This window comes from Seriola lalandi, unplaced genomic scaffold (genome assembly GCF_002814215.2).
Source record: "Seriola lalandi dorsalis isolate HSWRI2012SDOR001 ecotype SW California unplaced genomic scaffold, Sedor1 jcf7180002049663, whole genome shotgun sequence".
NCBI classification, from domain to species: domain Eukaryota; kingdom Metazoa; phylum Chordata; class Actinopteri; order Carangiformes; family Carangidae; genus Seriola; species Seriola lalandi.
The window spans coordinates 1-14,823 of NW_019520216.1; the positions used below are offsets into that span (position 1 = coordinate 1).

At 39.0% G+C, this 14,823-nt stretch overlaps 1 protein-coding gene across 1 annotated transcript; it reads left to right on the forward strand.

Annotated features, from left to right (window-relative positions):
• Positions 1-6: 6 nt before the first annotated feature.
• Positions 7-14,078, forward strand: LOC111648859 (protein dachsous-like). The gene is made up of 17 exons (XM_023398596.2): positions 7-133; positions 226-359; positions 482-1,429; positions 3,940-4,065; positions 4,835-5,086; positions 5,176-5,274; positions 5,604-5,776; positions 6,361-6,512; positions 7,189-7,496; positions 8,208-8,318; positions 9,630-9,821; positions 10,558-10,655; positions 10,739-10,900; positions 11,663-11,848; positions 12,170-12,244; positions 12,348-12,384; positions 12,476-14,078. The coding sequence occupies exons 3-17, from the start codon at positions 1,067-1,069 to the stop codon at positions 12,620-12,622; spliced, it is 2,481 nt and encodes an 826-aa protein (XP_023254364.1). The 5' UTR covers positions 7-133; positions 226-359; positions 482-1,066; the 3' UTR covers positions 12,623-14,078.
• The last annotated feature ends 745 nt before the right edge of the window (positions 14,079-14,823 follow it).

Here is a 14,823-nt window from a genome sequence, read left to right on the forward strand (position 1 = left end):
TCCATTGACTTTGGGAATCAAAACAACTACTTCTCTATTGATGAAAACACCGGAACCATCACGCTGACGAATCTCATTCCACTGGAAGCACTTAAAACCTTACAGTTCCTATTGTTCATCACGGCCAGAGATGGTAACGTAAACTACATTTTCTTTTTCCACTTGAGTTCAGTTCAGTAAGTCACAGTGAGGTGGTGATAATGTTATTCCCGTCTCTCCCTCTAGGGGGCGTAGTGTCCCGATCCGGCTCAGCACAGGTGGAGATTCTCGCTGTTGGAAGTTCAAAACCACAGTTCACACAGAGCAAATACAGTGGCACCATAGAAGAAGAGAGAGATCCGGGAACAGTGATCCTGAAGGTGAGCTTCTCTGCAAATGAGCACAGCGGATCTCTGAATACTTTTTGAGGAAACTTGATTGGAAATATCAGACAAATATCTGACAGCGAATAATATGATCCTTTTCTTCACTACTTGTTCAGGTTGGGATCTTTGCAGCAGGAGAAATTCCTTGGACGCTCCGAGTTGAGACAGAAGCCGACAAGTTTTCCATCTCCCCCAATGGTGACTTCACCACAAGGGTGAAGCTCGACTATGACGGAGCTCCACACAACTACTCTGTGGAAATCTCCATCTCTGACGGGGACAGCAGGGACACTGCAGTCGTCAACGTTCAAGTCACTGACGTCAATGACAACAGTCCTGTTTTTGCCTCCAGTTCCATCACAAAATCAGTCCCAGAGGACGAAGAGGTAGGATCCAACGTCACAGCTGTTCCCGCTACAGACAAAGACAGCGGCTTCAATAAAGAGATCAGATACTCTCTGAAAGGAGGAGAGGGGAGGTTCTCTGTTGATCCTGTGTCTGGGGTGGTAAGTGTGGCTGGTGCCCTTGATCGGGAGACCAAGGCTGAGTACAACCTGCAGGTGGTGGCTGAAGATCAGGGTCGTCCAGCCAGGTCATCCACAGCCACGCTGCTGGTCCAAGTGTCCGACATCAACGATAACATCCCAGAGTTCTCCAAGGCCGAGTATCAGGCTGAAGTCTCAGAGATAGAGTCAGTGGGTATGAGCTTGCTCACATTATCAGCTGTAGACCCTGACGAAGGACCAAATGGGCGAGTTACTTTCAGTATTTTCCAGCAAAGTCCCTCATCAGACCCTGCTGTTTTTGGATTGGACCCTGCCAGCGGGACTCTGCAGCTGGTCCAGCCTCTGGACTACAGTGAGGTGCAGGAGTACCGTCTGATGGTTCAGGCCTCTGATGGGGGGACTCCCCCTCTGGTTGGGAACAGCTCTGTGGTGGTGAAAGTGAAGGACGTGAACAACAACCCACCTGAGTTCAGCAAGGAAAGCTACGATGTGGCCGTCTCTGAGAATCTGGCCAGTGGTGCATCCATCCTGACCCTGGAGGTCACTGACAGGGATGAGGTGAGTTACAGCACCTGCCTCTGTTGTGTGAAATGATTTGGAGGATAAAAGAATTGCTGGTTTATCACTATCTAAATAAGTAAGTAAACCGTACATTATTCACACAGAGGTTCATTCGCGCAGGTAACAGTATTCTTCTTCCCACCTTTGTTTGTCGTTTCTTGGCGCAGCAGCGTGATAGTGTTGGCAGGAGTGTGGGCTGTTACATACGTGTTCGTACTGCAAGAGATACAGACAGAACAGCTGTAAAACATTCATTTTTGGGCTGTTTTTCTCCCATCTACCTGCACCAGCTAACCACTGGTTTCCTCATCTAAACCTGATCTGATTAAGGAAGTTTTACCCTTTACTAGATAAGATCAATCCGTCTTTATGAAAAGGCTTTTGTACCACAGTCCTTTTTAAAGTAGCTGTAATTAAACCTCATCTTAAAAAGCCTACTCTTGATCCAGTTGTGTTAGCCAGTTATTGTCTTCTATCTTTGAGAAAGCAGTTAAGAGTCACTTGTGTGACTTTCTACAGAACAATAGTTTATTTGAGGATTTTCAGTCACGATTGAGATGCATCATAGCACAGAGACGACACCGTGGAAAGTTACAAATGACCTTTTAATTGCATCAAGGGACGTGTGTCATACTGGTCTTGTTAGATCTTAGTGCTGCTTTTGATACCACTGACCATCACGTCCTATTACAGAGACTGGAACATTTAATTAGCGGTAAAGGAACCACACTAACCTGTCCTATTTAACAGATCAATTTCAGTTTGTACATGTTCCGCAGCGATGTTCCACAAGGTTCTGTGCTTGTACCAGTTCTTTTCACCTTATTCTGCTTCCTTTCAACAATATTAGTAGGAAACACTCCATAAACGTTCAGTCTTATGCAGATGATACCCAATTATACTTCATCATTGAAGCCTGATGAAAGACCTGGATGACCTGCAATTTTTTGCTATTAAACTGAAGTTGTACTTTATCTAAACACATTATCTAATGACAGACGCCATTGCCCGGCCTTGAGCACTACAATAAGGAATCTCTCTCTGCATTATATTTGATCAGGATATGTTCTTTAACACCCACATAAAACAAACTTCTTTTCACCAACGTAACATTGCAAAAGTCGGGCTCATTCTGTCACTAAAAGATGAAGAAAAAACAAGTCCAAGGATGTATCACTGCTTGCCTTTCAGTTTCTTATTATCATGACGTCCCACTAACTCTGTGATAAAAAAGTGCTGCAGTAAGAGTACTGACAGGAACTAGGATCACTATCTAGATCATGTCTCTCATCGTTCCTGTGTTAGCGGCTCTGCATTGGCTCCCTCTAAAGCCCATATAATTATAATTTAATATATAATTTAAGGTCATGGTATCCTATTACCCCACCAAGAACACAGAGGCAGAGTGTTCAGCTGTCAGACTCCTCTCCATGTCTAAGAGTAGCTTTAAAACTTTCCTCTTCGATAAAGTTTACAGTGATGGGTGACTCAGACTTTTCCTTGAACCGTCTCGTAGTTATGCTTCAATAGGCTTAGACTGCCGGGGCACTTCCCATGATGCACCAAGCTCCTTCATATCCCATTAATAAACGTTACTAACTCGTCTTCCTCTCTCTCCTGTAGTTTTGTGTTTTCTCTCCCCATGTTTCTCTCTGCAGGTATTTCTGTGTCTGGAGTTGTAGAGTTTGGATCTGTGACTGCAAACCACTTCCTGCCCCCGTGATCCTGCAAAACTACTATTATTATTATTATTGTTGTTATTAGTATACATATTTCTCTTTTAACCCAGCCGGTCGAGGCAGACGGCCGCCCACCATGAGCCCGGTTCTGCTCGAGGTTTTTCCTCGCCACTGTCACCAAGTGTTTGCTCATGGGGGGAAAGCTGGGTCTCTGTAAATAATTTTGTTAAGAGTACAACCTAGACCTGCTCTACATGTAAATGCCCGGAGATAACTTCTGCTACATCAATAAAACTGTCTCGATTTGACTTGTTTATAAGAACACCGGCGCCAGTGATGGTCAACAACGCTGCAGGGTGCAATTTATTAAATAAATAAAGAATGAGTTTTTACCGAAAATGTCGTTAAAGATTTTGTCAATTATTTCCACATCAACCTACAAAACTCTCAATATCTGAGAGTAAATATATTGCAAAATAAAAAAAACAAACAACAGATTATTGGTTGGTCTGCCAGTTCACACAGGACTTATCTTTGTGTTTGGTGAAATAGATCCAGTATTTTCCAGTTTTTTTAAAATAGATTTTAAAACTTGCCAGATTTATATCTGATGAAAACCCAGATCAGAAGAACTTTGTGTCCTCCTTACATCTGGACCTTGGCACCACTGCTTTTTGATGACGGGCATTTTTAAGGACAACCATTTCTCGGATCATACTTTATTATAGTTCAGATAAGATCTGTATCTGTTGTTGTTTCAATGCTGATGATTAACTCTGACTAAGAGTTGAGGTATTTAACACCCTTCGTCTTTATCTTCTTCTTTAGGGTGGATTCTCTAATGGCCACTTCGTCTACGCCAAAGATACCTTTGACATTAACAATCAAGGTGTGGTCTCACTGAGGAAGGACGTCACCTTGGATAGGGAGACTAAGGATAGCTACATATTACAGGTACAAACATTATTATGTTTCCAATCTCCTGTTTTTCTCCTACGTCCAAAAACACACACCAGTTTATATCTCCAGGGTTACCAGACAAAAAAGAAAGAGTATTAACATGTTTATTCCTTGGTGTAAACATGGTGTGTAGAATCTATAATCAATACTTATTTTTGTGTCATAAACTTGAGGAAAATTTCATATTAATTTTTTAAAATACTTTCTTTGCATATTGAAGGGAAAAAAACAATCTTGCTGTGACACTTTGAAAATTCTCCCAAAATAATTATAGAAAACATTTTTTAAAATTGTCATGTATGAATAAATTAATAAGTTACATTTTTATTTTTTAAAAAAATTTAAACGATTTTTGCATTTATTTCATACTGTTTTAAATTCAGGTCTCAATTTATCTGCTTCTATATCCTCTTCTATGTTTAATTATATCTTTGAATTTAAATTTAACCTGTTAAATATCTGTATTCTCAGCACAAGATTTTTTTTCATATAGTTTTTTTTCATTATTATTTGCAGCACAATAATTAATTTTCACATTATTTAAAAAAAGCAACAGAAACAAAAGAAAATCAATGTGGAAATAGAAGCACTATTTTCTTTGTTTTTATTTATTTATTTTATTTATTATTTTATTTATTTTTCCTTTATATTCCTTTTTTTGGCACTCCTATGATTCCGTGGCCTGGAGAGTAAAAAACATATTTTATAAAACAACTCTGTAAAAGCTGTGTTTATGTTGTTTTGTGTTGTCCTGTGTTTTCAGGTCGTGGCGGTGGATCAGGTGACCGGCGGTCTGAACGCCACAGCTGAGCTCAACATCACAGTCCTGGACTACAATGACAACGCCCCACAGTTCCCAGCAATCCCAGACCCCCTGCAGATCCCTGAGGGAAACTACTCAGAGGAAAACCCAAGAGAGGTTTTCACCATCGTGCCCACGGACGTCGACCTCGGCCTCAACGGAGAAGTCACCGTCTCCCTCCCCGCCCCTCACCCACTCTTTAGATTCAGAGAGGTGAGGCCAGGAGAGAAGACTGTGGAGAGGTTTTTTTCAGTCTTCACCGTGTCAGCGCTCGGCCTCAGAGTTCATGTGTTGTGTTGCAGGACGGGACGCTGCTGGCTGTCGGGCCTCTGGATCGGGAGAGCAGGGAAACGTACGACCTGGTTGTGATAGCTTCGGACGGAGGCAAACCACAGAGAGAGGTGAGAGACAGAGCCTGTAAACACACACTGTCACGAGTGTTTTATGAGTGTTTAAGGAAGAATACGTCACAGGTAAATGATGTTATAATGTTTTCAATATGGAAACCAAATGAGGTTATGCACAATAAAAAAATCATAAAATGAAAATTTTCATGGCATATGTTCTGAGTTATATGGCCATTTGGGAATGAAAGTCCAGCTTATACTTCAGAGAAAGAGAGAGAGAAAGAAATAAAGAAAACATTTTGAAATAACAAACCTTTCAACAGCATAATATACGTTGAGAATGTAGATTAAATGTCTTTATTAAACAAACCTTTGTGCACCAGAACATCACCACCATCAGAGTGAGCCTCACCGACATCAACGACAACAGACCCGAGTTCAGCTCCAGCAGCTACGTCAGCAGCGTCCTGCTGAAAGACGCGGAGGAGGGGAAGCTGCTGCTGACGCTGTCCGCCACCGACGGAGACGCCGGGGACAACTCACTCATCGCCTACAGGTGAGTTCAGATCAGATCAGCTGACTGTACAATCATTCACACAGCCTGGTTCCAACACTTTGGTAAAATTCAAGAACTTGTGAGAGTTACAGTGAATGTTTTACATTTCTGCACTAATTTGTGTCTCTTAAGAATTTCTGATTTAACTGACTCTTAATCAAGATATTCTGGTGTTGTTAAATTTCTACGGAGCCCCGGAGGGGTCATTGAGAAGATTTATATCGAGGCCATGTTTTTACAAATTTGAGCTCTTGAACGAAATACAATTTGTTCCCTCGTTTTGATTCATTTGTTCCCACGTGTTGATTCATTTGTTCCCTCGTTTTGATTCATTTGTTCCCTCGTTTTGATTCGTTTGTTCCCACGTTTTGATTCATTTGTAGACACAAATGTGGAGAGCCAGCACAACAGACCAGTTATCTTGTGTTTACTTGTGCACACAAGTTAATTAAAACATGGGAATAATTGATTATATAACAGTTTATTGTTATTGTTTGTTGTGATGTGATTTTCACATAATATATTTGTTTAGTATCTTAGCCTGTTTAAATGTTGAATTTGTTGTTTGCTCTCTGTCGTTGCAGTTTCTCTGAAGGAAGTTCTCCATATTTGGCCTTAAACAGTGAGACCGGGGCAGTGACTTTGACCTCTGACCTCGCTGATGTCACAGAGGACACAACGCTGAAGCTGACAGCCATGGCCAAAGACCACGGTCGGCCTCCTCTGAACTCCACAGGTCAGTCTGAGGGCCATGTAGTTTGGCTCGACGTTAGTAACGTACAAGTCTCCATGTTGCCTGTGTGTTAGTAACTGAAGCAGCACTTTCACTTTGACGTGTGGGTTTTGATGCAACATCAAGGGCAGCATCATTTATTAAATAATTTAATCAGTATTGTAAGATTTCAAAAATGATGTGGAGGAAGAAGTCATCAGATTCATTTAAGTAGCAACAGAACAATATCAGAACATCATATTACAGTCCTGAATTCAATAAAATTTCCCCAAAAATAGAGACCTTTTATGAAATTATGTTTAAAGCATCATAAGTAAAAATGTATTATTATTATTTACAACTGTATTATACTATCATTATTGATGCAGGAACATGTAAGCGGTTTGTATTTACAGTCTTGGCCTCTGTAGAAACTTCACCTGTCGGATAAATGCAGTGAAATGTTTTGGAGTAGAAGTTTAAAGTAGAATAAAATGAACACACTCAGTATATGACTTCACAGCAACTTTACAGTGATCTGTCTGAAATTTAAATTAGACTATTTATAATGTGACTATAATAAATGAAAATCACATATGATTGAATATCATTTAAACAGGGCAATTATAAAATAGAATATATATAATGCAAGATATAAAATATGTGCTGTAGAGAGTAAGTGTGTTGCATCTTCCTGCAGTTCCTGTCGTGGTGAATTTGCGCGTCGTCAGTCTGGTCGAGGGCGTCGCTTTCCGGAGCTCCTCTTACAACTTCAGCCTCCCTGAGAACCAGGCGGCGGGGTTCGCAGTGGGGAGGGTCTGGGCCTCGTCAGGAAGTGACCTTTACGATGTCGCCTACGCGCTGAAGACACACACGGACCTGTTCTCCGTCGACGCCAGCGGAGCCATTGTGACCAAGGCGCAGCTGGACAAGGAAAAGCAGGAGTGGTACATCCTGGACGTGGAGGCCGTGGACACAAGGTCCCCCCCTACATCAGCCACCGCAGTGGTACGACCTGTTAGAAATTCAGTTTGAAATTCAGTTCTTAATGCTTCTGTACTCGGGTCTGTGGAGCATCTCCAGTAAATCACTTAATGTCCTTCCAGTGGATGAAAAAGCAGAGGTGCAACATGGAGACAGAGCGTATACAGACGTATTGATGGGAACTGGTTACGTTCTCGTTCCTTTGAGTGAAAGTTGCTCATCAGGAATATAAAAAGTTATCAGTCTTGATCTGATAGGGTTAGGGTTAGTTTAGTTGAGGGTTAGTTTAGTTAATAATTATCTAATATTAAAGTATTTTATGGGGCGATATCATTCAGATTTTAACCAAAGCTAAAACCTTGTTTGAGAAAAAGAAATCTTTGCTTTAACAACAGTGAAACCTTTTGAATATTATGCAATTTTAATTTAATTTAGCTCTTTAAATCTATTTTATTGAATCTCATTGTCAGATTTCTTACTTAGATTTGTCCTTTTTTCTTTCATCTTTCATCTGTGAAGTACTTTGAACTGCACTAACCTGTATGAAAAGAGCTATAGAAACATTGGATTGATTGATAGCTTCGTCATTAGTTTGTTTTTCTCATTGATATCTGTTCGCAGTCTCTTTAGTCATCCTGCTGAGAAACAAAGCGAAGAACACATGATATATAGATTATATAAAACTCATCCACTTCAGTATCTTCACCTGTCTTTCTTTTTCTGTCCTTTCCTCAGGTCAGAGTTCAGGTGGAGGACGTGAACGAGTCTCCACAGTTTCACCCTGAGGTTTATAAAGCCTCTGTCTTCAGCATCGCTCCCTATAAAACCTCCGTCACCCGCGTCAACGTAAACAACACTCACACACACGCACACACACGCACATATATCAGCTTCCATCAGTTTCCGTTTGTCGGGAAACGTCGTAACAGTTTGGAGAAACACTCTTGAACTTCAGGCTTTTTTATTTCCTCTGTGTTGTGTGAAAGCTCAATTACTGAGGCAGTGATAAACAGCGGTTGTGTACCTTGACCTGACACACACACAGCAGACTGTGATGTGGTTAATGTGTGTGTGAGCAGCAGTGAAACTCGTCACATCGTCAGAGACAGTTTATCTGAACACTGACTGAAAGATTCCAACGTTTCCCATGAGTCTCTGCCGAGGAGCAACAGCACCGAAAATTTCTTCAGACCAATTCTCCCAGAACTTAATCTGCTTTTGATTTGAAATTTTGTATGCAAACAAGAATAAATGCATATTTTTCTCCAGAGCCAGAGATACTGAGGTCACAGGTTTGCATAGTACCAGTCTCGCATTTCACATTTACACACCGAGCTACGATTAAAAATGGATATTTGTACAGAAACAGAGATAATCTTCCTCTGATCAGCAGGAAGCTGATGACTTGTCTGTCCTGGATTATGATGATGTCACTGATTGACACGCCTCCACTCTAAAAACCCCATAGATCCAGTTGTTGACAGTTATTCCACCGCCATTACATCCCATATGGGAAGGTTTGCTGGGCGTCTCTCACAGCGACACGTGACCTTTTATTTATGGCAGTTTATTACACCGGTCCCATCATCATAATGTGACACACTGACGTTCAAAGTCTTGCATAGAAACACTAATGTTGGAACATTTGACAACACAGATTAAAACTAAACACACTCCTGCGCTCTTGAATGTAACTGTTGTTAAGTGTTGTTTGTTTGTTTTCTAATTCATTATTTTTGTGTATGTTCAGTGTTTTAAGAGTTCTCCTGACATCGTTTGAAGTGAGACCATTTAAATAAAAGTTGAATGGATGAAAAAGTAGGTAGAGAGGTGAACTACATGTCCCAGAAAGCACTGCTTCAACTTTTAGGTGAATTCAGGATAAATTTAGCAGCTGTGATTTGGTCCCAGCTGCAGAAATCAGTTTAACAAACTGAGGAAAACACATGAATCCAACAGATAACCATAGAGTCCCTGTGATGTGTGATGAGAAGTGATGATTTAATAGTTGAATTCACTTTAAATGTGTTTTTCAGAGGAACTGGAAACAGAAAATTAGATTTATACATTAGAATATGAGCAGAAAAATCTCTCCAGCAGAGTCCAGTAAAATGAACATGAAACATCTGTTTATATTTTGACCCCCCCCCCCTCCAGGCGACAGACCCTGACGTCGGTGAGGAGGGTCAGCTGGACTACAGTCTGTCAGTGGAGAGTCCTTACTTTGACGTGGACCCGTCCTCAGGTCTGGTGTACGTGGTCTCAGCGGCAGGTCTGGCTGGAAAGACGATTACAGTGGAGGTGAAGGCCACAGACCCCCGAGGTCTTCACGCTACAGCCAGGGTGGAGGTGAGTGGAGGGCTGGAGGAAATACATCCAAGCCCTGAAGATTTTATTTTTTTTTTTTTATAAATAAAATAGAAAGTAAAAATAAAATTTCAGCAGCTCACAGGGGAAAGTTGTTATTGAATTATGTTTATTAGGAGATTAAAAATTTACATTTCAGCTGCTCAAACGGATCAAAATCTTTAAGAAGATCCGTGACGGTCGACAGCTGCTGGATCAGAAAATCACCAGGTTTTATTCTGTTAAACACAAATTAAATAGTTTTACTTCTTTCTGAGCCGAGTCACATGAAACTGATCCTGATCCTGATCCTGATCCTGAACCTGATCCTGAACCTGATCCTGAACCTCAACCTCAACCTCAACCTCATCCTGATCTGTTCTGATATCGTTTTCAAATTAATTTCAAATGAAATTTTCTGTTTAGGTCTTTAAATCATACCACACATTTTCATACATTAAGATCTTTAAATGTTCCACTGTAAAAACTGTGAAAACTAAAAACTGTAAATGTCCTGATTTATTTAATTATTTATTAATTAATTAATTAAATTATCTTATTTTGAAAATAGATTTTTGTTTTTATGTTATTAATTGTATTTATTTATCTTACTGCTTCATGTGTACTCTGCCATTCACTAACACAAACTAAACTGGTATTTTCATTGAACGTAATAAAAATAGATAAATAAATAAAATTACAACTCTTATGAACCACAAACTCTCTCTTCTGCCCCCAGGTGGCCGTCCAGGGAAACGCGAACAGCGGCGACATGGTGACCATCTCCCTCAACCGGCTGGCCAACATCGTGGAGAAGAAAGTTCCAGAGTTAGAGAAGTAAGTTTATTATTTCACTATTCATTTAGTTTGGAGATTTATTCCTCCCTGTTTTCATGGTTGATATTGTTTTTCCCTCTCAGGTCTTTAGGTTTGGTTCTGGGCTGGACCGTGACGGTCATCCAGGTGTGGAGCTTTAACGGAGGATCCACCGAGTCCAGAGCACTGAGAGCGGATGGGAGCACGATGGTCAGCTTCATCACTGCCGACGGAGAGGAAGTCATTTCCTCTGAGGAAGTCACAAAGTAAGAGCTTGATTTTTAACTCTGTTAACTGTTTTCAAATGACTGAAAAATTTAATTCCAGCACCAGATTTTCATGTGTTAAATTCCCCTTAAGTAGCTTCTCATAAACACATAATTTCATTGTGCTTATTTGTACTGAATATATACATATATAAACACAATAATGCAGAATATTTAAAAGTTCTGAGGGGGATGTCTTTAAATTACGTCCCTTTTTATATTCAAATTTCTGTGATATAAAACACTAAAAAGAAGCTGGAAAAACCAATTGATCGGCTTTTTGATCGCTTTATAAAATACTTTATAATAATTAATATATAACTAGGATTGTTCCTAATTAATTTTCTGTCAGCCAGTTGATCAATAAACATAAAATGTAATTACAAGACAAGTTGTTTCTGTCAGTTTTCATATTGTTGACAGTTAAAGCTCCTCCAGTGTAAAGGTCTGTGTCCATGTGTAGTGTGATTATAGATCAGCTCTAGCTTCTATATTAATACTGTGAAAGTATCAAAGCCTCAGTCCACAGAGAAATGCACACAGCCTGTATTCAGAAACTGAGCCTTAAAACCAGCCGTCAGGACTTCTGGAACTTTGTGATGTCACAACAAAGCAGTCACCAAGCCCCGCCCACCTGGACCCACCATCCAAACCTTGCAGGATTTGGTTTCTCTGAGTGTTTTTACCTGAAATCTATTATTTCAATTTGGAGCATCATGCACCATCCTGACCTCCGACCTCTGACCTCTGTGTGATCACCAGGAAACTGCAGAGCCAATCAGCTGCTGTGAGCACCGAGCTGGTCAAAGTGTTTGGGAAGGGGCTTCATTTCAAGGTAGAGCTCAAGCCTCAAGAGTCCGCCTCTAACCACGCCGTGGTCATCGCTCTGGGCGTCCTGCTGGCCCTGAGCATTCTGGGATTCATCGTTGCCGTCACCTTTGTTATCAGGTGAGTCTGGAGAGCAGCAGCAGCTTCAGACTGGTGACGTTTCTCTGCTGATGGTGCAAAGGCAGCGAGTTCATCATATTCAGTGTGTGTCAGTGTCGTGTTCACAGCTCGTTACCACGGTGGACAAAACGCTGATTTCACTTTCGGTTGATCGATTCATTAATTGATTGCTTCAGAAACATCTGGGATCAATCTCACTATTCTAAAAAAAAAAAATGTCATGATCAAAATCAGAGTCGTGTCAAGACATGAATTAAATATTTTTATGTCCAAATATCAGGATGAATGAATTTCAGTGTCGTTATGTGTTTCACCTCTCAGGTTCAAGGTGAAGGAGAAACATCAGGATTCTGACAAAGAGAGTTTTGACATTAACCTAAAAGCTGAAGGTTACACGTGAGTCCTCTTTAAAAAGAAACTCCTGACTCTTCATCACAGTTCTGCTTGAGATCTGTTTTTAAATATATATATATATATATATATATATCTGTTGTTTCAGGAACTGGGGTCAGAAGATTTCTGAATCCTCTGCACAGGTAAAAACAAACCACATGATCTGATCACATTCAAGGTGTTTAAATGAAAGTGAAACAGAAGGGAAATGTTGACTAGCAGTTTGTGTCACAGGGACAGACGAGGTCAGAGGAGGACGAGCAGCAGAGGACCGACAGAGAGACCGACGACGAGTGGAAAGTGAAGACGGACAGCGACAGTGTGAGAGGTCGAGACGACAGAAACAGTGGCGGTCATGAAAGCCACACTTCTGCTCTCTGATCTGAACACGGCAGCTGTCAATCAAACTGTACGGAGTGTGGAGAGTGCCACTAAAATATGATTTACCACAGCTGACCAATCAGAGCTTCTGTTGCTGCGCTGTGGGTTGGACACAATTTAAGATAATGAGTCGTCTTTAAATTAAACTGTCGACAAACAAAAGCCACATTCAGAGTTTGTATGTTTCCTTGAGGCTTTACAAACTTCTATGTATTTATTTCCTCATAATTTGTATTGAAATATATGAACATATATATATATATATATATATATATATGTGTGTGTGTATATATATTATATACATAGCATTGTTAAAATTTATGTTTATTGGCTATGTTCTTCAAACAATCGGACTCATTGATAAAAACATTCCTCTGTAGCTACAAAAGATCCACTCAGTAACTTAAAATCTACTGCTGATGATATGAACATACAGATACTGTAAGGCCACATCAGTAAATGGTGGGAGGGAAAAAATCAGTATTTCCATCTGAATTTATTTTTCAATTTAAATCTAAAATTTATCATAAAAAAAGGTTTTTGTTTTTATATTATGTTTTAAAAAAGCAACACGCTACTTGATGTCTCCCAGTTTAGCATTTCTAAGCAGTAATGTAGTTACAAGCAGATTTTGTTTATTAATATTCAGTATTTGACAACAATTTTACAACAAATAACAATTGTGTTTTACTGTCTTGTCATTCATGATCTGTTGTGAGTTGTTGACAAATATATTAACACTTAGATCTTACAACTACATTATACTGTTAAAAACCAATTATCAACTGTTTATCTACTGCATATTAGTGCTAATTTAACATTTTAACACAAAATGAAAAAAAATAAAATGTTTTGATTGGTACATTAACTTCATTAATACATATATAATAACTTTCTAGTTTCAATATATCTAATGTATACCCTCAGACTCCAAACAAGGAGAGACCTCAGTGGCAGCTTTTACTTTCTTTAGTTCAACCTGTTTTCTTCACTGAAATCAGATGCTGTCGTTCAGTTTAACATTTTTCATCATCATGTCTTTAAAAAAACAAGCTGATTTTACAAGAGACACTTCGCTGCCAGATTTCTCTTTTTTTTTGTCTTGTTTTAGGTTATGGAGACTATCACATCATGTGACTAAATAATTGACAAAATGAGAAGATGAAATGTTTTTTGGACGAATGTTTGTGTCGCTTTACGCTAAAGATTTCACTGAGGATCGAATGTCATTGCAATTAAATGTAATTATCAGTCTGAGTATTATGTCAGCTGGGTAATTACATAAAACTGAGCTGCTCTGTCAAGATTATATGTATTTTCGTTTTTTAATTTTCTTAGTGCACTTTATCAGTAAAAATGTAAATATCACCACAGCTCTACAGTAACTCTGGAACGTAACTACAACAACAACAACTATCAAAAGCACTTTCCTGTAATAAAATGAATTTTAATTGTGTCAGTTCATTTTATTTCATCTGAAATTTTCAAAGTATTAAAGAGTAGTGATGAGATTGTCGTGAAGTGGTTTGATTATATCTGATGGCTTCATTAACAACCACAAGGATTTGACCTGTCAGCTGTGACCTGAAGATTTGAAGCATAAAATTTCAAAAATGTCATAGTATATTAAAGCATAAAATGTCAAAATATGTAATAGTAAAGTAAGGCATAAAATTTTAAGAAAATGTGATAGTATAATAAGGCATAAAAGAAAAAAAAAGTCATAGTATGGTAAGGCATAAGAAGTGAAAAAAAAATCAACTTATATTAAGGCATAATAAGTGATTAAAAAAAACATAATATAATACGGCTTAGAGAGTCAAAAAAACTTCATACTATAGTGAGGCATAAAAAGTAAAAAAACCCATCAACTTATATTAAGGCGTAATAAGTGAAAAAAACGTCATAGTATAGTAAGGCATAAGAAGTGAAAAAAAAAAGGTCAGTATAGTAAGGCGTAAAAAGTCAAAGTATAGTAAGGAATAAAAAGTCATAAAAACGTCATAGTATAGTAAAGCATAAAAAGTCAAAGTATAGTAAGGCATAAAAACGTCATAGTATAGTAAGACATAAAAAGTCATAAAAACGTCATAGTATAGTAAGGCATAAAAAGTCATAGTATAGTAAGGCATAAAAAGTCATAAAAACGTCATAGTATAGTAAGGCATAAAAACGTCAAAGTATAGTAAGGCATAAAAAGT